The sequence below is a fragment of the Convolutriloba macropyga genome, chromosome 3 (assembly GCF_964194025.1).
Source record: "Convolutriloba macropyga chromosome 3, txConMacr16.3, whole genome shotgun sequence".
Taxonomy (NCBI): Eukaryota; Metazoa; Xenacoelomorpha; order Acoela; family Convolutidae; genus Convolutriloba; species Convolutriloba macropyga.
In genome coordinates, this window is record NC_134470.1 from 5,949,805 (window position 1) to 5,973,647 (window position 23,843).

At 36.1% G+C, this 23,843-nt stretch overlaps 1 protein-coding gene across 3 annotated transcripts in view; it reads right to left on the reverse strand.

Annotated features, from left to right (window-relative positions):
- The window catches only part of LOC142335896 (ubiquitin carboxyl-terminal hydrolase 21-like), a 35,391-nt gene that overhangs the window by 9,041 nt on the left and 2,507 nt on the right, over positions 1–23,843 (reverse strand). For 2 of the 3 annotated variants that reach the window (XM_075384250.1, XM_075384251.1), the window contains exons 2-8: positions 18,844–19,506; positions 17,968–17,985; positions 17,524–17,574; positions 13,143–13,260; positions 12,378–12,627; positions 2,869–3,052; positions 2,069–2,149 (exon numbers count right to left, since the gene is read on the reverse strand). In XM_075384250.1, the coding sequence (XP_075240365.1) occupies positions 2,069–2,149; positions 2,869–3,052; positions 12,378–12,627; positions 13,143–13,260; positions 17,524–17,574; positions 17,968–17,985; positions 18,844–19,506 (1,365 nt within the window). The remainder of the gene's footprint in view (positions 1–2,068; positions 2,150–2,868; positions 3,053–12,377; positions 12,628–13,142; positions 13,261–17,523; positions 17,575–17,967; positions 17,986–18,843; positions 19,507–23,843) is intronic. The other variant, XM_075384252.1, reaches the window with a different exon arrangement.

Below are 23,843 nucleotides of genomic sequence, written 5' to 3' on the forward strand. Positions count from 1 at the left end.
CGGACCACAAAGTTGGCAGTCTGACATCTTAACCAGTCAGCTACAATGCCTTTGATCTCTTTTCGTTCACAATCACTTTGAGCAACGAACCTGATTTCAGTACGAGAGCAACTTAGAGCATAGCAAGAAAATTGCCGGAAAAAACCCGCCGTTGAACCACTTGACGCACATTGGGTTTGAACAGAAAAGGAAAAGAAATAAGAGATAGAAATTGACAGAATTTTTCTAAGTGTCGAAGTGTTCGTATTTGGTGTGTAAATTCTGTATATTTGGTTAGATTCTAAAATTACACTTAATTCAGCTTCTAAACTGAAGACTATTAAGCATAATAAAAACGCCAGCTAATAATCGCTTTGGTGAATTTTGATAACCTAATGCACTATGACTTAATGACCGGGCTTTATATGTTTATCGCGTTTCTTTCGATTTTTGATTTTGACTATATTCACTACATTACGTAAATCAGTACGTGAAAGAATGTAAAATCTACTCAGTTGAAACAGTGAGTGAAGTAAGTCGGAAGTCAAGCGTGAAAATCGTGACTAATGTTAAACAAAAAACGCGATCAAAAGGTACAGCCATTTTTTTTAAAAAGGAGAGCGCCTAAATAATAGCCATTGAGAGGCAGACGACGGCCATTCATCACTCACAAATGAAGAAATTAAGCGTTAAAATGTCACCCAAGAAGTCAAAGAATGTTCCCGAACAAAAGCGCAAAAACAGTCAAGCAAAAATTCTGAATAAAACTCCAACATGTTTACAATATTATCTTCTCAAACTTTGTTCGGGAGCAATTAAAAACATAAACCGACTAATGCCGGAAGAATTGCTCGCGAACGACAGGCGGGTGGGAAAACAGTTGCCCACACAGGGATTCGAACAATAGACCTCCCGACCCCTCACCAGAAGCACTGTCCACTGGGCTATCAGGCCCTTTTTAACTTTGCTGCAATCGATTTTATTTTTAACAAGCTTTACTTCGGAGTGAGAGCAATAGAGATCTCTCAAAAATGAAGGACAAAATCGTGAAAAAGTCACTTGAGAAGTCAAAGAATGATCTAGAACCAAAGCGCAAAAACGGTCAAGCAAAAAATTTGCATAAAAAAGACCATCACGTTTACAATAATTGCTGTGAACTTCGTTCAAGAGCAATTAAACAAACCTGGAGTGTTTTTGAATCATTAATCTAAAACATACTATTGAATGTTTACTGCCCCCACCCAGCTTAGAGGTCATATAACATTTACGCCTCCCAGTGCACGATACATAGTAACGTGCTGCATAAAAACAAACACCCACTAACGTCAAATGAATCGCTCTAACGACAGGCGAGTCAATTTATATTAAAAGGAACGTAGCATCAAATGTTCTGGGGGTGCAGGAACACGGACCCCACAGGGGTTCGGACACGTGACCTCAGTGATGTTGGTTCGCAATCTTAAACACTAAGCTGCAATGGCTTTCATTCTCGTTCCCTCACACTCGCAGAATGAAAGCAACTTAGATCACTCAATAATGGGGAACTCAAGCGTGCAAAAGTCACTCAAGAAGCGAATGTTCTAGAACAGAAGAGCAATAACGGTCGAGGAAAAATTTTGGATAAAAAGGGATCTTTTCCATTTGTCCCCCTGTGCATTAAGCACCCCCAGTTTCTGAGCACTTGTCGTTAAATAGTAAACCATTGTTTAAAAACGTGGCACGTGCGTCATTACAAGTTATTATATACCACAACCTCTAAAATTAAGTAAAAAATAAAGAAAAAATGAAACCAAATTCGGCGCACTTTTCAATTGACTTTTAGCAGTGAACTGCCGCCACTTGAGTTCATCTGTGGAGAGTTGTGAATGAAAACAAAATTTAAATGACGCAAAACAAAAAGTTAAGGACGTAAAAGTCACTCGAAAAGTCAAAGCAGCCAAGCACAAATTTGTCATACAAAGACCACCGAGTATACAATAATTGCTTCAAACTTTGTTCAAACATATATTATATTTGGGGGCACAAAAAACTCTGGGGGGGGGGTACAGAATAGATCCCGAAATTACAGAGAAGATTATAAAACACTTACCACACAATTGTCCCCTTCAAGTACTTCGTCCTCGCAGAAAAGTTTGAAACATTCATCTAATGAAACACCACGAAAGTTGTCCTGAAACATTACAAGTTTAAACTTCATACCAAACAAATACCTCAAAAATCAATTCTTGAAAACAAATTGATATCCGATTTACAATTGAAATCGGAGCTGGAAGAGATAACAATTTTTAATTGATAATATCAATCACAAGTATTACTTTTAATTAGGCTGATTATTTGCAACTGCTTTACGCACAAAGTCACATGAGCGCAATAACTTTGTTTGGCTGTGGGTGATTTTTTTTTCATTTTGTGTCCACATGGACAATTTTCGGTTAAAACGCAAACCGCTGAATTGAAAATTAAAACGCGCGATTTAACTTTGAAATCGCAGCTCAAAAAATAAAAATTTATGTTTCTGAGCTTCCCTCGAAATAAATTTCAAAACGAGCTGAAAAGCTCTATATAAATCTATTTTCTCAAAAGTCATTAGAAAAAACTCAATCGCAGTTGAACTAACGTAAACATCTCACATTTCCAGAAACAATTCGACAGTAAGCTTCAAATGGAGTTCAACAATTTGAAAATGGCGTGCCATATTTGGTCGAATTTCTCATACGTATTATCCCATGGGATATCGGTCACAAGACCACTATGATAGGGCACTTATTGCATAAAACATTTTTTATTGGCCTAAAACCATGCCTAAATTAGATTTTTAATTCTGCAGCGCTCTGACTTAATTTTTATCTAAGCAATCGTCAGTTAAGAGCAATTTAAAGTGGGTCTAACGTTTGTTTCGGGCACCGGCAGTGAGAGTTGAAAGAAGGACTCGTAAGTGATGGAGGTGTGAGCGCAAGTCTTGCACTTGAGGGAGCTTTGCAGCTGGCCAGCTATCGTGTCAGTGACAAAACTGTCCTCAGTGTCCAAGAACCGCTTCCATGATGCAGCTGCAGTGTCATGCGACAGTGAGGCTCTGCAACAGGCACACAAAGTCAGTTCTCAACCATCGGCTGACAAATGTAACGGAACTGTATATGCACCAAACTGTACATGTTCTCTCCGAAAACTGTATACCCAAATTGGATGGCTAGACTTACTCTCTAGGCCATACACGCCAATATTAACCTCGAAAAGACGCCTTGTTGAACCAGATCGCACAATGTTCCAATCAATCAAATACCGATAACTCAGCAGCCTATAAACAACTATCAACAAAAAATTTAGAAGACAGGTTTAAAAACAAAGTTGATATCTGCTTCTTATTGTTTGAGAAAGACCAACTTAGTCTAAACGGCGTTGTTTATAAACATTTGTGATAAGAGTTTTGACGTTGGAAATCGAGCAGACAGTAAATTTTTGAAAAAGTCTTGTCTTAATTTCATAGATTTGAACAATATGTTTGCGCATAATTTGAAGGATAAAAAATCTATAGTAATTTTTTTTCTCTCTGAAAAAAGTGAACGTGTCCTTAGATATTTCATAGATTGAGCAGCAAAAGAATTCCTGTCGAAAATTCCAGCCAACGGAAGCAGTTGCATTTGTAGATGCCTTTTTACGCATATTGTTTTTGAAACAATTTTTTGGCATTTTTTCTTATGCTAGCCTGAAATAGATAGCTAACCAATTTGCTTCCAAATTTCCAAGAAGAGGAAGTGAAATTGTAACATAAAAATGAAACGGCTTAAATTATTCCTCGTGAAGCAAAAAATCATAAAATCTCTTGTGGATGGATTCAATTATTTAAACACAACCGACTAACGTCGGGCGAATTGCTCTCACACGACCGGCGAGCGTTTGGCTTCGTCAGTAGCTAGCCACAGTTTAGTGAAGCTAGCTTAAGCCTGATTCGACTCAGCAAATTTTAGTTTTCTAGCCTTGTTAGTAAATAAATAATATAAAAAACTGATATTACAAAAATTTGCAAAATATCGCAATATTTAAAACAAAAGCTTCCTGACTTCAGAGTGAAAATGTTAAAAACTATTTTTTGTCTTCTGAGTTTTGTCATGTAATTCATCTGCAAGACTTGAAAAACTTCAATGGCCAGTAATGATCGTTAAACTCAGAAAATGACAAAAATATTCAAAAATTTTGAAGACAATCGCAAATTTTAACAAAATCTAGTTAAAATTCAAGATATTAAAATCCTTAAAACCATTTCACGGTCTCAAGTTTCAATAGTTTCACTGGCTCATAAAGATACATAAACAAAATTTTGGAACATGAGAATAATTTTCCAAAAACTTGAAAAAAGTAAGTTTTATAAAAAAAACCCGCTGAAGCTGCAGTCATTAAAATATTGATAACCATTCCATTAACTCTATGAACTATTATAAACAGCTTATCATCAAACTTGGAGGACGTCCCTGGTGCCGGGCAAAACTATTTTTTGTCTCTGGAGTTATGTCAAGTAACCCATCTGCAAGATTTGAGAAGCTTCGTTGGCCAGTAATGATCGTTAAACTCAGAAAAGGACAAAAATATTCAAAAGTTTTGAAGAAATCGCAAATTTCATCAAAATCTAGCTAAAATTCTTAGTTTGACATCACTTTCCTTTCATAATAACTTTCTGCAAATGATTTGGAATCGAGGTCCTGCGTTCTAATGGTATTTTAATGCTATTGTTTCAATCGACAGTGATTGAATTTTTCGACTCAATGTTTTCACTTGTGGTTTTTCAGTTTTAATTGTCTTGTCGCTATATTCCATTCCCTTTGTAGTTTAGAAAACGATGGGTGAAAAACGATGTGAAAAACCATGGGATGTTTTTCAACATTTTATCCGTTTTCATGATAAAGATACATACGGGTCACGGAACATTTTGTTGACAATTGCAGTTCTGCCTGCAATTTTTGTTCTTTTTTGAGGTCTAACAACTACAGTTGAATAATGAGAGAAGTTTCGGGCCCTTTGAGGTGGCATCACAGAATTTTAGAATGTTTTTAATAATTATTTATTGGTTTTTTGTTTTTCACGCTCTGATTTTGTCAACTTTCAGTAAACTTTTGAGTTTTGCCTCTGTCTGTTGTTCCACTTGAATGAAAGGCACTCTAGGGCAATCCAACGAGGCAAAGTTGAGCTTGAACAATTTTTCACTGAAAAATTATGCTTGTGCCTTAACAAACTATGCTTGTTTTGCCTATTTCAAGTTCGGCCTATCCTTATTGTTCTCTCTGCGACAAAACCACCACGTCTTATAAAGAGAGGACTGTTGGGCTTTCTAGGGAGTTATCAATAAACTTTTAATTCTTTTCAGTTCCATATTTTGCTTTTTTATGGTTTTAACTTGTTCGTCCCCAAAAATGATTTTCGAGTTGAACTTCTTTTCACATTTTTTTTTCGATTTCTACATCAATTTAACTCATGACAGCTGACGCCTGCTTGCAGTTTTTTTTCATATCTTTCGAAATTCGAACTTTTTTAGGTTTCTCCAGCCTCAACAGCGACATAACCTCCTCTAGGCTCTGATTATAGGTTAATACATAGCTTCTAGATGTAATGGGATAATTTTCAAAATTTTAATATCCGCAATTTTTAATAATATTTGCAATCTTTTCTAGTTTAAATCAGTTTGAACTCATAATTTTTTCCGGCACCAAGGACCTCCTCGAAGTTTGATGATAAGCTGTTTCATAGTTTATAGAGTTAATGGAATGGTTATCAATATTTTAATGACTGCAGCTTTAGCGGTTTTTTTTTATAAAACTTACTTTTTTCAAATTTTTGGAAAATTATTAGCATGTTCCAAATTTTTGTTTATGTATCTTTACGAGCCAGTGAAACTACTTAGAACTTGAAACAGGGATACTGGATAGTTTCTTGAGACAATGAAATGGTTTTAAGGATTTTAATATCTTGAATTTTAACTAGATTTTGTTAAAATTTGCGATTGTCTTCAAAATTTTTGAACATTTTTGTCCTTTTCTGAGTGTAATGATAATTACTGGCCAACGAAGTTTTTCAAGTCTTGCAGATGAATTACTTGACATAACTCAGAAGACAAAAAACAGTTTTAAACATTTTCACTCCGAAATCAGGAAGCTTTTGTTTTAAATATGCGATATGCTTTTGCAAATTTTAAATATCAGTTTTTCATTTGATTTATTTACTAACAAGGCTAGAAAACTAAAAGTTGCAGAGTCGAATAAAACTGAAACTAGCCTCACTAAACTGTGACTTGCTACGGACGAAGCCAACCACTCGCCGGTCGTTTGAGAGCAATTCACTCGACGTTAGTCGGTTATGTTATTTCGTCAATAGGAGACAAGACAACAAAAAATAAATGCGGACAAACCTCAAAAAATCTCAAATTTTATTCTCAAAAACAATGTTTTCATTCAAAAAGTTTTTGAACATTATTAAAACCACTAAGCAGATATTATTGGTTTCACTGTAGCATAAAAAAACTGCTAAAATTTATTAAAGGTGAAAACTAATCCGTGGCCTAAAATAATTTTGAGTACTTTTTATCAAACCCTAACGGAGATTTTCTGTTAGGCTGAAAAACCTGAATAATAAAAATTATTCAAATTTGTCATATTAAAGCTATTCCATGGCAAATAAAATATTTTCAGTAACTTATTATCAAACCCTTAAGGACGTTTTCTGGACGTGAACTGGAAAAAACAGAAGAGGGTGCATCGGGGGAGTGATGAAGAGGGAGGAAGGGGGGTGGGGGTGGGCAACAGTGTGGTGGGGGCAACACCTCGGTTGGAGGGGTGGGGGATATAGTGGGGGGTCAACAGTGGGGGTGTCTTCAACCTCTAATAACCGCCCTTCACACCATTAGCATAAGTCGCCAAAACAGTTTGAACAGAGCTGAAAGGCTCTAAGAGCACTTAATGCCCACTGGGCGCTACCTGTTTATCCCTTTGAGGACGAAAAGTCAAAAGCGTCAGACAAAAATCGGCCAAGCAAAAAATCGCATAAAAAGACCGACTAATATAATTGCTAAAAACTTTGTTTGAAAGCAATAAAAAAACTGTACAGCAATGTTATCTGTTGCAGAATGTATGTGTCGGCAAAAGTTGACTTGACGGAAGAAGGCAAGCAGACTAAAAATCCGAAACTTAAAAAATTAGAGGATTTGAAAGAATAATATGCTTGTTCAAACGGCCCAAAAACTAGTTCACGGGGGCTCCGAGGAATGGCGTTTTAAAAAAATTCGTACTTCCTAAAAAAGTTGAAAAAGTATGAAAATAACGTGAAAGAACTAATGTAACCCCGGGATCACTAAAATATGCATACTAGCGCAAATAAAAACAACCGGCAAATTGTAGCAAAATTGCCGCCGTTGACCCGCTCTACGCACATTGGGATTGAAACAGAAAAATAAAAAAATTAAGAGATAGAATTTGACAGAAGTGTTAAAGTGGTCTTATTTGGTGTGCAAATTCTGGTAGATTCTAAATTTGCGCTTTATTCAGCTCCTAAACTGACGGCTGTTACGCATAAAACTAATTCCAGCTAGAAATCACTTTATAATGATTTTCGATAACCTAATGCATTATGACTCAATGATTGAGCGCTATATGTTTATCCCGTTTCTTTTGATTTTGCTCTTTTGACTTTGGCCGTATTCACTACATTACATAACTCAATAGGTCAAAGAATTTAAAATCCAATCAGTTCAAAAGTGAGTGAAGTAAAACAGAAGTCAAGCGTGAAAATCGTGACTTACGTATAACGAAAAACGTGATCAAAAGGTAAAGCGATTTAAGAACAAACAGAGAATGACGCACAATTCGAAGAATTTCCAACGAGGAATAAAAAAAACTAGACCCAAAACGGACTATGGGGGAATTGGGAAAACCATTTCTAGATTTAAAAAAAAACAGAAAATCAATGTCAAAATGCCGCATGTGAACAAAAAAGCACTAGCGAAAAATGAAATTTTGGTTCAAACAAAAAACTACGCCTAGAATGAACTATGAATGGATTGAGAAAACCATTTAGAAAAACATCTAATCAAAACAATTGAAAAAAATAGTCAAAATCAAAGTGAAACTGCCGCATGCGAACAAAAAATCACAAGCGTGAAAGCAAATTTTTGTTCAAACATTGTTTACTGTCTAATCGAAAATTAGAGCAAAAAAATTTTGCAGCGCAAAACCACTAGCTCCACTTCCTGTTTGGGCGTGACAAAATCACTACCCAAATTTGACTTCAAAAATCGTAAAAAAGTGTGAACAGATTTTAAAAAAAGAGCACCCCAACACAATTCAAATTCTTTGAATTGTAAAACGGAGAGCGCCTAAATATTAGCCGTTGAGAGGCCTACGGAGGCTATTAATAAAATGCGCAATGAAAAGAAACATAGCCGGCAGATTGCCGGAAAAAAGCCGCGAAAGACGCTTGTGGCGTTACATGAATTGAAACAACTATAGAAATAAAATAGACAGATCGAACACGAGTCCTTTAATAGACCACTAGACTTTTTGGGTTAGCTTCGGGCTGTCATTTTTATGAGACACATAAGCTCTATAAAGAGAAAGCCCTCAGAGGGCTTTTCAAAATAAGGATCTTTTTCGTTTGTGCCCCCTCAGCTTAGTTGGCGCATATTATTTGCACCCCCCCCCCCCCCCCCGATGCACGTGCAACATTTGGGGGGGGGGGGGCACAAACGGAAAAAGATCCCAAAATTAATATTCGAAATCAAAAACCCAAGACTCTAATATTCAAGAATTAGGGCATATGTTTGGCACTACTTAGATGCACACTATTGACGTTTAATAAAAAAATGTTCATTAAATTTAAAGTTTCATAAGTGAGCTCAGAAGTCATTTTTTTTAGTGAGGTAAGTCATTGAAAAAGTCAATTCCAAGAAATCACGGTAAGACGAAAAAAAAATCTGTTAGAGGAAGTAAAAAAACATAGCAGGACAAGTCCTGACGTACCATTCAAAGAATTTTCAATGACTAAACAGAAAAACCAGACCTAGAATGGACTGTGAGTGAATTGAAAAAAAAACATTTTTTTAAAAAAAAATCAGATCAAAAAATAAGAAAAAAAGGAAAATCAATGTCAAAATGCCGCATGTGAACAAAAAAAGCACTAGTGAGAAATGAAAATTTAATTCAAACAAAAAGTAAGTCTAGAATGAGCTGTGAATGGATTGGGAAAAACATTTAGAAAAAAATCCGCTCCAAAAAATCAAAAAACAGTAAAAATCAGAGTGAAATTGCCGCATGTGAACAAAAAACCACTACCGAGAAACCGAATTTTTGTTCAAACACCGTTTTCTCACTCTACTTTAAAATTACAGCGAAAAAGATTCTAGCCGCAAAACCACTCGCTTTTTCGCTCCATTTCCTGTTTCGGCGTGACCAAAATCACTACTCCAATTTGACTTCAAAAATCATGAAAATGTGAGAACAGATCTTTAAAAAAAGACAGCGCCCCAATACAATTCAAATTCTTTGAATTGTAAAAAATTAGGAGCGCTATAATAGCCTCCTAGAATTGAGGACGCGGCTATTAAAAACAACTAAATACAGTCGGTCGAATATTCTCAAACACTGACGAGTAGTACGCTTCCTCAGTAATAAGCCGGGACCTAAGAAGGGTAGCTTAAGCTCAACCGACAGGGAGAAAAGGAGTAGAAATGGGGATGCATTAAGGGAGGTGAGAGAGCGGAGCGGGGGTATCAAGGGGGGTCAATTACTGAGGACAAAAAAATCAGTGTCATACGAAAAACCGATCCAACGATAAATCGCATATAAAGACCAACATAAGTAACATATCAGCTAAAAACTTTGTGAAGAGCAGTTGAACAATTACGCTTTTTATATCCTCGAAAAGATTTCTAAAACATACCAGGCAGGTTGCCGAAAAATAGCCGCCGCTGATTCCCATAACCAGGACTGGGATTGAAAGTGAAAAAACTAGTAAAATGATTTTCGCACAAAAAATGTTATAGTGCGAACCATTTTCATGTCATTTTGGAGCTGAAGATACTCCTGTATCGTAGTGAAACGACAGGGGCTAGTTTCAATACCAATAAGCATTAGAGATTGTAACTAAGAACAAAGATAGAGTAACGGGCATCTAAAATAGGGCCTTATCGGTTTATCCCGTTTCTATTTCTAATTTCGTTTTTTAATACTGACTCTGTTCATTTTCAATTGCTTTGCTCAGCAACTGCTGTCTAAAAGCACTTTGAGCAGAATGAGAGAAGAGCAAAATTCGCCTAGAGAAGTCAAAAAGATTTCACGCAAAATGAACAAGCTGTGAACTAAGGTACAGCGAAAAATCTTTATTCGGCGAAGTTAAAAAACATAGCAGGACAAGTCCTGACGTACAATTCAAAAAATTTTCATTGACTAAATAAACAACTAGACCTAGAACAGACTATCAGTGAATTGGAAAAAACTAAAAAAAAAACAGGAAAAAATAAAAAAAACCAATGTCAAAATGCCGAATGTGAACAAAAAACCACTACCAAGAAATGAAAATTTGGTTCAAACAAAAAACTACGCCTAGAAAGAACTATGAATCGATTGGGAAAACCATTTCCAAAAACCCGAAGTAAAAAAATAAAAAAACAGTAAAAATCCAAGTGAAATGGGCGCATGTGAACAAAAAAACTCATCAGAAAGCGAATTTTTGTTCAAACACCGTTTTCTCACTCTACTTTAAATTTAGAGCGAAAAAATTTCACGCCGCAAAATCAATCGCTTTTTCCACTCCACTTCCTGTTTCGGAGTGATCAAAATGACTACTCCAATTTGACTTCAAAAATCATGAAAATGTGTGAACAGATATTAAAAGAAAACATAGCCGGCAGATTGCCGGAAAATAGCCGCGAAAGACGCCTGTGGCCTTCCATGAATTGAAACAACTTAAGGAACAAGATAGACAGATCGACCACGTCCTTTAATAGACCACTAGACTTTTTGGGTTATATTAGGACTGTCAATTTTATGACACATACGGTTTATAAGGAAAAAGCCCTAAAGAGCTTTTTCAAAATTTTTATTCGAAATCAAAAACTCAAGATTATGAATCAAGTATTAGGTCATATAAAATTGGCACTACTTAGATGCACACTAATACTTAGTAAATGTTCATAAAACTTAAAGTTCTATAAGTGAGTTCAGGAGTCATTTTCTGAGTGAGGTAAGTCACGCAATTGACCTAAAAGCAGAAATGACGTCACATACAAAATGTTTAACAGCAAAGCAGTAGAGGTCACTGAAGTCATTGAAAAAGTTAATTCCAAGAAGTCAGGACGTAAGAATCATCGATGGAGACGACGAATTAAAAAACATAGGACAAGTCCTGACGTACAATTCGAAGAATTTTCGTTTGACTACACAAAAAAATCGACCCAGAACGGACTATCAGTGAATTGGGGAAAACCATTTCCAAAAAAAATCAGAGAAAAAAATTAAGAAAAAAACCAATGTCAAAATGCCGCAAGTGAACAAAAAACCAATAGCAATAAATTGAAACTTGGTTCAAACAAAAAACTAGGTGTAGAATGAACGATGAATGGATTGGGAAAACCATTTAGAAAATCCAATCCCAAAAATCGAAAAAACAGTAAAAACCAAAGTGAAATTGCCGCATGTGAACAAAAAACCAACGGCGAGAAAGCGAATTTTTGTTCAAATACCGTTTTCTCACTCTACTTTAAAATTAGAGCGAAAAAATTTCACGCCGCAAAATCTCTCGCTTTTTCGCTCCACTTCCTATTTCGGAGTGATTAAAATCACTACTCTAATTTGACTTCAAAAATCATGAAAATGTTTGAACGGACCTTAAAAGACAGTGCCCCAATACTTGAATTGTAAAAACCACGATGTCCGCAATAATAGCCGCTATCGCTTCGCGGCTATTAAAAAAGACAGCACTCCAGTGCAAATTAAATTCTTTGAATTGTAAAAAAATTAGGAGCGCTATAATAGCCGGCTGAGAAGCTGAGGCGGCTATTAATTATTAAAATTCATCAAACACATTTGTCATGGATCATACTGTTCTGGACGAGCAAAAAATTAAAGATCTCGTGGTTTGTTCTCTGCAAACTACGAGATACATTCGCAGCTCGATACGTAAATCCAAGACATAAAATATCTTAATTTCCATATCAAAATTTTGGGAGACTTTAGCAAGAGATCTTATCATAAATATTGATGAGATCTCGGTAAAATAACTAAATTCTCTAAACACATGCAAACAGATATCAATTTTGAACATATACACAATCTTGAAAGTGACTATCAATGTACGTCGAGTTTTGTTTTGGTGTACTGTTGTAATGGCAGAAATAAATGTTTCACTTTAATTAAACAACGTACACTGATTTTGGCCTTGAAAGGAGCACCCTGGAATCGCGTCTCTCTGACTGTTTCGCCACAACTGACTTCACCCGATTCGTCTCCTCGCTCAGAGCATTCAACACAAACAACAGCAGTTCTTGTGAGTCCTGTTGTCTATATCCCTCAAACTGTGAATTAGAAGAGGCAATTGCTTTGAGGAATGCCCTCGGCCGAACTGAGGAAAAGGGTTCGCCAGTGCACCAGATTTCGGAGAGCAAATCTTTCAGACCTGAACACAACCTGGACCTGCTTAATTGAAGAAATGCGGAGCCAACCAATTATTTGGTTCAAAAAATAGAGCATGCTCAGATTACGTGAGCACCAACCCCAGCTTTTAGTCTGACTGTCATCGTTTTTGAAAAAACTTTATAAAGGTATTGATGCCAGTTATCGTTTCATTCATGAACATAGTTAAACGTCCGTTCAAATTACAATCCGTGAAAGTACCGCATCTTTCAATAGAAAGCAGGTTAAAGCCTTCCGCCGACTATTTTCGAAGTTAAACGTGTACAAGTAGATTGGCCGCACAAAGTTGAGGGGGGTTGTCGAGAAGAGATAAGATAAGAACTAGATGAAACAGCCACGACAATTAAAACAACCCCACTTAAGACATTTTTTTGCAGTTATTTTTAACTACAGTATAATGCAAACCTAGCAACCCGGCAAAGACCATCGCAAAGTGTAACAGCACATTTCAATGCCTAAATTATTTACATAACTTAACTTTACATAAGACATAGGAACCTGTTACAATTCGTCCCCGAGTGTCGCATTTTTCCTGAATTGAGTAGTTGGCTCCCAACACCACATCTCTCAACTGAGTCGTACAACTGAGGCACTGCACGGCTGAGTTGAAGTAGCACTACAAACATTTGCCTATGTAACAAACTAACGGATGTTTTCGCATTATAATCACCGTTGGTTTAAAATGCAAAAATTAGATTTTTTGCTCGAATTTAGCTTATTTCGATAATACATATTTAAATTTCACATAGGGTTCCAAAGCTTTTTTGCAAAAGCAAAAACTGCTTTTGTTGCAAAAATTTCGCCCGATGTCGCCACAATTCAGCCCATATATGTACTTAGCTTCGAACAGCATTTTTAGCCAAATCAAAAACAGCGCTCATTAAGATGGCTAGAAAATTGAGCCAAGCATTTTGAGCTAACACTATCTCGCAAGATGATCTAGCATAACAGCTTTGCAAGTTGTGGCATCTCCCGTATTAAGGAGCTTTGTTGGTGGTGTTCCTATTCTTCTTAGTAGGGGGTTTTTATTCAGTGTTTTGGTGAGTTTTTTTCCAAGTGCGGGGTAGGAGGTTAAAATGTTCTGATTTCTGCTATGTTAATTTCTAAGTTAAAAGAGATGCTTTATATAAGTAACAGAACTGCAGTACGGTAGTGGTAAAAATTGAAATTATACAATTTTACAGCATGTAACTTGCTATTTTCCATTTTTATCAACCAATCAAAAACTAAAGCGTGATACTACGGCTCTCTAAAAAAGCGAAGCCGGGGGCATTTAGTAGCCACTGACTGAATGCTAAAGTTGTGATCAATCCGTAGTATTAAAGAATGCTAATTCTACGAATAGATCGTCCTCCACGTGTATTGAAATTCGTTGTGTTTTCCAGTAGATTGGTCTGTCGTTGTTAGTTTCAGAAAACTTGTCCGTATACCCAATATCTAGTCGTTATTGGGTGAATATGTTATTGAAATCCACGAAAAATTCTGTACGTTTCTTATCGGCTTCAGTGAGTACGCTAGTCTTCCAGGCAAACGAAATCAGGAATGATTTGCGGTATTGTGCGAGGGCCGTACTGCCTCGAGTTGTTTGAACTTTAAAAGTTAGTTGTGAATAGGTTTTTCGACTCCAACTAGTTGTGCGCTGCTGTGGGTTTCTGGAATGGGAAACCACATTTCATTTTCATGAGTTGTTGATACATGATTAATTTTCCTTCTGGCAATTTCATCGATCAACTTTGCTATCTGTTTTGATCTCTTGTTCTGATTAATAGTTTGAAATAGTATTGGTTTCAGTGGGATTAGATATCATGCCAGCTGTGGTGTAATGATTTCAAATGCTGGATCGATTGACCAGTCTCGGAATTTTATTGGAACTTCAGTTGGATTTATAGGGAGCTGAGTTAATCTGTTGTTATTGTTTAACTTGTCCAGAGGCCTGGTTAGAGTGATGTCGAGTTTTTTGAACTTCGCAGTTGGCTCAGCAATGTCTATTTTTGCTGTATTAATTTGCTCGACTGGTTGTAGCTGTAATTGCTGCTGTTTACCGGGATGAGGGATGTGCTTTATTGTTGTTGTCTTCGATTCTAAACTTTCCTAGCGTTCGGTCGTTTGTTTTTTTCCTTTTAACTGTATTCAACTGAAAATTGTCGTTTTTGGGGATCAAGGATAATTTTGGATCTCTCGAAAAAAAGTACACCAAGAAGTGTGGAAGATAAATTTTCAAAAACTGTGAAAAAACTCCTGTTACTTGAGAAACCTCTTCGGTTTTCTCCCCTGTATGCTCGTCTTCTTCGACCTCTTTGATGAGCTATTGTTCTGTGTTTTGTCGGTTTTCAAAACTATATAGTCGTGCTCTCTTTTGCGCACTGAAAGGTCTTCATCTGCCGTAGTTGTTAAGTTTTGGCTGGATTGGGAATGATAGAAACTTTTCGTTTTGTGATTCTGATACTTGCATTGATGCGATTCCTGCGGCCATAATGTTTTCTTAAGCTTTGGACAACTGCGGGGTTGCTTGATAAATTTTGTGCGTTGAAGTGCGATTATTCTGGATGTATTCGGTCGATTCGAAATCTTCCTTTGATGATTGCGTACAATTGGTTTATGGCAATGATCTCATTTTCATTTAGAAGAACTTTATTGTTTTTGAATGGCATGCTTTCTTTGATCTCCTTCCTGATTCGCCGTCAGTCTGTGCCATCTGTGCCTGCGTCGGCGTCGTCTACTATTGCAACATTCGCGGGGCAGTGTAGGTGAGAAAATCGTCTGGTTGTTCTTTTATGGGGTCAAACTTTCGGGATTTTAACTCAAGCTCAAAATTTCATCTTTGATCTGCCCTGCATACCGGTTGCGTAGTTCTCGTAGTGAGTTGTCCAGTTCGTTTGGTGTAGCTTCTGGCAGCTGGAGATAAAAGTAAACTGCAATCCCATCAAGATGCAGTTGAAGGTATCGTGCTCATTTGTGGTGGGCTTTAAGTATTCTTGATACGGCAATGCTTAATCGAAGCAGACCGTCAAATTGGTCCCAGTTTTCATTTTCTAATCCAAAGAAACGTCACAGGTGGACATGAGCAGGGCTTGGGTCTGCCATTCGTTTTTGTGTGTCTTGTGCGTTAGATCAAAAAACGAAGTAAATATTTCGTCTCAGATGTTTTCAAAAGGCATTGGCTGGTTTGATTGGATACTTAAAAGAACTTACTTTTGTTTGTTAGCGGTTTCGGGGCATGGTTTTGTAAAGCCAGTTGTAAAGATCGTTAAGTTTTACAGACGTTGTATTCAGGAATAAATGAAATTAGCTCGTTCAGTTGTCGAATGTGACGTTGACTTGAATGACGGCGAGTGAAGTCCATATAGTTTCAACTTATGAAATGCAGCTATTTATAAGTAATAGCATTTTCAAATGAAAATGTGAGAATGTGTATTGAATCAAAGAAGTGTAAAAAGGGGTGGAGGGTTTATTTATGCAGAATAAAACATTCAAATTCTCATTCGCCATGTGGCATCTCCCGTATTAAGGAGCTTTGTTGGTGGTGTTCCTTTTCCTTATTAGTAATGGTTTTTATTTAGTGTTTTGCTAAGTTTTTTCCAAGTGCGGGGTATGAGGTAAAAACGTTGATTTCTGCTAAGTTAATTTCTAAGTTGATAGAGGTGCTTTATATAAGCAACTGAAAGGCAGTACGGTAATGGCAACAACTGAAATTATACAATTTTACAGCGTGTGATATTTTTCTATTTTTTTATCAACCAATCAAAAGCTAAAGCGTGATACAATTTTTCTGCAATTTAATATTTCATCCACAGTTCCTTATTTTCACATATATTGCCATACTACAAGCTTTATTTCGTCCTGTCTTGAGATATGTTTTAGCTGCTTTATTTGAAATAGAACTTGTCCAATATTCGATAGTTAAGTTTTTTAAACAAATTTCTAGATCAGCAAAAGTTTTTCAAAAATGAAATTCAACTGGTCACAAATTGTAGTTTGCTTTGAAATTCAGTCAAAACATTAGACCCTTTAATCTATGATGCAGAAACATCTGCGTTTACCAGAAACATTTTCCGGCTGGTCATTCAGTAAACACTTGCTTCTCTTCATTGAGAGATTTCCCGTGTGTGTCTGGTTATATAAGTGTCTACGTTATATAATTTCAGTATTCATGATCATCACCTTTTATCGATTTTGGTAATCAAAATATGTTTACTCTACCACGTCAAAAATTAATGAATGATTATATCATAGAAGTGATAAAGCAAAAATTTCTTTCTGTTGGAGGCATTCGGTTCCCTATTTTTGGTACTTTTTAAATGCTAAAAATAGATTGTTCAGAGAATGGGTTTGCAATTTTTATAACTCTGCTCGCGTGGCAATACTTAGTTTTTTTCACAAATAAAGTAAGATAATTATCGCAACCGGAGAATTTGGAAGTCTAAAATGGACAAATTTTGTAATACTTTTACTGAACCGCAAAATTCCACCAAGAGTGAATTCATAACCTTCCAAAAATTGCTGGCTGTTAAAACTTGACAACCAAAAAAACAAAGGCTGCCTAACGCGATACTCTTAAAACTAAATTTAAAACCAAAGAGCGTTTCTTGAACTTGATTTATTAAAGCTCTACTGACATTTCTTTGAAAAGCCTATCAAAATTCACAATTCAAACGCATATTTCAATTTCAAAATTTGATAAATTTTTGAATTGTTATTGTGGCTTCCAAAGTTTTTGGCTTTGAACCTTTTTAGCTTCAAAAGTTTATGGTGGGGGGGGGGGGGCATTACGCACGGACGCAGATTACCTGCCTCCTTGTTTTGCCAAGCTTGCGAAAAATTCCATATACTTTATTTGCGAAAAACATTTACGTCCCAATAAATTATAGGACATACGTACCGTATTTCCCATATTTTCCAGACCCACAGTTCCCTTCGTCAAGGATTCCTCCTGCAACACAAGAAAGGTTTTTTGCTCACAGGAACATCACATACACTGAATAACGAATATCGACTTCATGACTATCACAATTTTTGTTAATAGAATATTTTTAAGCCTCAAAATAATCATATTAGACTTTTAATTGGAAAATTGTGCTTTAGGATTTCATAAACTTAATGAGGAAAACTTCAGTTTAGTTTCAGAAAGCTTAGCAGTTAATTATGAATTGTGGCTGTCTCAAGCTAATGAATTGCTCTGGTGGATGTTTTCCGGTTGTATCCCCTTACTATGTAAGGTCTCATAATCTGTGGCTGTGTGTGTGTTGGGGGGGGGGGGGGGGGGGGGAGTTCCGCATCGTGCTCAGGGGGTACAAACGGAACAGATCCGTTCTGGTTTTCTTACCAGAATAGAGAGGAATTTCTGAAATCGGATACAAAAGTTTTCAAAACTCATGTTGGATATTCGTTCATTTGTTAAAAAAAATTACCCGTACTTTTTTAAAAAATTCAAATACTGTTTGCAGTAAACGATAGATAGATAGATAGCGCGCTCAAATGAGTTCAGTCGGTTATCATTATGAATGAGAGCAGTGAAGGTCACACAAAAGTCAAGCACTAAAAAAAGAAAGAATTAATTAAGTATATATCTATAACAAAATAATTAATCTTAATCATCAAGATTATGAAAGAGACCCGGAGGGGACAGGCAACGTGACGGTACAGTCCGCAAGACCCTTCACCGTGCTCTTCAAATGAACATCTGTGAAAAAAATTTTAAAATGTAAAAAATTGGTAATGTGAAATGCTATTTTTCCCTTCAAAACATGTGCCTAAATTTGTTTGACATCTCCACAACATTGACCACTACTGCTTGGTTCATTCCCCACCACAGCCGGAGAATTTTTTTCTAATTAAAAAAAGTACTTATGCCATTTTAAATAAAGTCATTCTAAAAAGAAATTAACGCCATCAGACTCAAAAAAGCATACAACAGAAAGACCGTTAACGCAAAATAATCGCCACAATATTTTATATTCCCTCTAAGCCCCACAAAGGTTTTGAATCAGGTTTTGTTTTAAAAAACAATTTACAAAACGGTTCCAGTGACAGGTTTTCAGAACCACTACGGCAAGTTGTTGCATTTCTAATAATAGCCTGTAACCGCAGCAATGCCAAAGAAGTATAGTTTTATTAAAATGAACATCAGTTAGACTTCGGAATCGTTGCGCGTAGAAGCAATTATTTAATTTAATTAAACAAATTGTCAGATTAAACTTACGTAAGATGGTGGTCCAGCAGGACTTCGGCTTCTAGATCTGGATTTGGACCTTTTGTTCAACTTTTCTTTGTCTCTTCCTCGAGCCACGAGACGTTCGTCTTTGAACCTATTGGTGTTCGGACTCTGATGTGGACTATTAACCGGGCTTCTTCGCGTTCTCTCCCGAGGCATTTCAAATTGATCCACGTTACCAAGTTTCCGATTACGTGAAGGCGACGTTCCTCCAAACTCCGTGAAGTTCGAAAAATCACTCCCTCCTCCTGCGGTGGTCGAAGGACCCCCAAAATTGTGTTCACGCCTTGTTAAGTCATTAGAGAAGACATAATTCGAGTCGTAAAATTTATTAATGTGCTCAGGACTATAGTTTGAGTTTAATGTTGAATTTTTAATTGGATTTGAACGACCCAACTGAGCTTCGCTTCTATGGTTTAGATGTTCGTCGTATTTATGACTGTAACCAGGACTGTATTCTGAAATTTTAGTCGAGTTTTTGTTGCGGTTTTGTTGTCGACTCAAATCAGTTTCGTCTCTCTGTGGACGAGAGAACTGCTCCGAGCGGTCATGAAGACTGCGGTCCTTGTTTAAGTGGCTAGATATGGAATTGTTAGTCTTTGCCAACGAAGCTTTAGTGTTGCTGCGATAATTTGAATTGCTAGTTGGTGTCTGAAAATGTAAAAATGAAAAGTTCTCCTCTTTTTATCAGCCAGTATTAAGGGTGGGAACTAAAAGTGGTGGGATCTAAATCTATCCTGTTTCCCTAACTGTTTATGACCACCGGTTACAAAAATAGAGTTAGCACGATTGAAATGTAAAAATATTACATACGCGCAGGATGTAAATATTTTGTGCGCATTATATGAAAATATTACGTGCGCGACTGATGTAGTGAGGTTGTGAGTACTCTTGTCATAGAATATTATTCAACAAAATAACAAAATGACCAGCGAACCAACTTCTGATTCAAGAAAATAGATCAAATTTTTGAATAAATAATTTTTTGTCCATAAGCCTTTCTTCCTTTGACAAATCGATTAGCCTGTATATAATTGTCAGAAGACACTTAAAGAGCCTCAAATGCAGCGTAAAACAGATAAAGCATTCACCCATCTGTTGCAATATTTGTTACCATTTACTATACAGATTTTCTGGTAATAAAATACAACACTCACTTCAAAGAAATGTCAGCGATGAAAACAGATTTCGTTATTTTGCGCTATTAGGCCGAGGATAAAAGAAATGAAAATAAAAAATTCACCAAGACTAATTCGACCCAAATTTACACATCAGAAATGGACTTTTAAAGTACAACTATTAGAACGACAGTAAAAATTGAACTAGATTTTTGGTGCCAACAGCTTTGATAATCACAAACAGAAAATCAAGTTATTTTAAAAATAACACTCGCGAAACAAACAAAGTTATTTCAACTGAAAGGCGAGGAAAACAGTAATGTATGTGTAATGTGGAAGAACCCCACGTAATACTTATTGTAAAAAGCAACAAATTTGAAGTTTTTGGTCAAATTAGATTTAGCTCCCAGCCTAATGTGAACAAAACTTTCAAATCGCAGGAGCACGAGCTTTTTACGTTCTATAATAAGGTTCTATATAATAGCATATAATTTTCAACTGGGGGTCAAAAACAATGGGGGAAGATCCTAAACTTTGGTGTCAAGGTATGTACAAGCAAGAGATATCTTTCACAGCTTCAGAAAAAAAATAAAATTGAGATAAGCGTTTGAGTTCTTTATGCAAATACGGAAAAAAAACAAAACAACTCAAAAACGAAACTGCTGTAAAAATAGGAAATTTATAGCAGATATGACAGACCAGAAATTGCAATCGTTTTATATATGAACTGGTTAATCGGCTGTAACGGATTTACCATGAAAACAAAAAACATTGCCGGCAAATATTGAAACAGAAAGGACATATAAAAATTGATCGACTTTGCTTCTACAGGTAAAAAAAAGTCTTCAAATTTGGCGTGCTGCTTCGATTAAATTCTAAAATTACACTTGATTCAGCTTCTAAACTAAAGGCTATGCAGCTTAAAACATCCAGCTAGCAATCCCTTTAATGAATTTATATAACGTAATGAACTATGACTTAATAACCGGGCTTCATCTCGTTTCTTCAATTTGCTCTTTTGACCTTGACTGTACGTACTCATTACATTGCGTAGTTAAATTCTGAAAGACTTTAAAATCCATTCAGCTGAGGCAGTGAGTGAGGTAAGCCAAAGAGTCAAAGGTGAAAGTCGTGACTTATGTAAAAAGGAAAAAGTGAACGAAAGGTATAGTGAAACTAGAAACAAAGCAGAACAGCTGAAATAATATCCAAAGAAATGAACGAAACACTAAAAACCACTTCCTGACTAGCAGACCAAATGATCATTACGAATCAAAGACAAACATAATTTCAAATTTAGAGAAATATAAACGGCAACCAAAATATTCAGCATCAGGGTAATCCTGTAAATAGCATGCCGTTCAACCTAACTGTCACAATGCAAGGAAAAGCCTATTGGAAAAAAACCTTTTGTATATATGGGCATGCATCTATAGGCAGAAGTAGACACAAACAAAACAAATTAGTAAAAACACTGAAGACTCACTCCATCTTCCTGATGTCAGTGTCTTTAAAACCAAAGCTGCAATTCCATTAGTTTGCACGTGAGGGCAGCGCCAACCTCAAAAAATGTTCGACTACTTGAGTTCAGGAAAATTGAAAATATCAAACTTGAAAATTATAAATCATTGTAAATTTGTTTAAATTATTCATACTCATGTCACCAAAAAGATATTATCCTTGCTACAATATGCAGAATAACAAATTTACAGGGCAGCGGAAACTAGCTTGCTCATCTACGACACAAGGCAAAAACAACAGTTTGTTAAAAAACATATAATTTAGCCAAACTATTAAAAAAAGTTATCCCAATGCCTTGGAAAAGGATCCATTGGCCCCTAAAGATTCAATCACACGAAAAAAATTTCAAAAAACTTATAGCACGAATAGCAAATAATAAAAAAAATTGTTCAAATTCCTCGTATTAATATCGTCAAAACTAATTCGTTCTAACTAAAAACTATCCAATACCAATCATGAGGCGCATAAAAAACTTACTGACCCCTAGAAGTCAAATAGAAATAGTAAGATTGAAAGTAAAAGAAAAATTGTCAAAATTTAATGAAATTTTGCTAAAAGTCCTCATATTAACATTTTAAAAAATATTTCGTTGACACTAAAAACCATACAGTCACCAATGTTTAAACCCTTAAACAATCCATTGGCTCTCAGACCGAAAAATCCAAAAAACTGGTTTCATAACAACGATATACATCTAGCTTCAGAGAAGTGCATCCAGCAGACTTTAGAGGAAAAGTACATCTAAAATTGCTGATGGCGCTGGTCTTGACGAATGCACGTCACAAAAGACTTGTGTGCTTTTGCGAGACGCGATCTAAATTATTTTCCCCTTCACGGGAACGAACGACTCAAAAAGCAACTGTTCTATATTCCTGGAGACGAAACATTGCATATGAAACTACGACTGTACAAGTCAATGATTCAGCCTATAAACCTGAATCGGTCTCCGTGTCAATACCAGTCGCAGTGCTATCCAGGTTCCGAAAAGATTTCATCGTAAAAGAGCTCAAGCGGGCTTGTGGTCAAAGAAACTTAAGCTACGTTGAACAAATGCGTCTACTAGATCTGCTTCCTCTGGAAACATTCATGCAAGTTACAAACTTCTTGGAACTTTCGAGAATCTGCAAACACCAATATTAATATTCCCCACAAGCCGCCAAGCTACAGGAGAAATGCCGAGTGTTTCGTGCGGCGGAAAACTAGCACTGAGAAGTCAGGAGGCAAGCTTTTCTTCAGAACACGTATTGCGAGCAGAATCGACAGTTCTGTTGAGTTCAAAACCACTAAAGGCTTCAAACACTGCATTATCAATTTCTATGGAAATTCGTGAAATAGAGGCATAAAAAATTTTTAAAAAATTGTGTACTTTGCAGATCAATTGCGATTGTGCTGTGCAGAAATCAGCGGACAATTAAAAAACTTCAAGGCAAGGATACTTGATGGCTTCCCAAATATGGACAGATGTGTACACCAGCGAGCTCATTCTTTTACTTCATTAACACGGACAAAAACTGAACTGCGCAAGACATTGGTTTCAAAAAATGTATCAAGCTAATACGATATTTCTAGGAAAAATGCCAATGACTTGAATACCAACACTTTTACGGTAACAGCAGCCATGATTTTCAAAGCTTATTGCGGCACATCCGCGAAAAAAGTGAAAAATGTGTTAAAATCAAAACCAATCAGAAAATTTTGATGAAACTCTGAATGTGGGTTCTCACATAACAGACAAATTAGCAACAAAAAATGAGAAACGCAACGAAAGCGGCTAAGTTAACAGAACACGTAACCAAATAAAATTTTTTTAAATCACTTCATATTACTCATTGTCAGAGGGCAGCTGTTCTTTTTTATCCAATAGGCAAATGACAAAAACATTAAGGTATGAAGAGCACCAAAAGAATGCAATACTAAAAAATCATTGAATTTTGGAAATAACAGTCTCGTAGTAAACAAACATTAGGCATAAACTGAAAACAACAATTGAAAAGAAAATGCCACATTAGACGGCCAATCAGGTCTCTTACTTCTCAAACTGAAACCTGTTTAGTTGAGACCACAGCAACCAACAATTACAGCAAGACTCCAAATTCACCAATTTTCATTAACAAACTTACACGAAGTAAAACCGTTGGATGGAAAGTAAAACCACTAAAATTTGGCTAGAAAGCAGATGAGACCTGTCATAATTGCAACCAAATTTATATTTGACAATAAATTACATTCTCAATTTCTATTTTAAAAATCTGTGCAAGAGTCAATTTAATAAGAGGTAATTCACGCACGCTAAAAACATCAAAATTTGCCGATGAACTCGTTGGAACCAATGATCCCAATATAGAATTC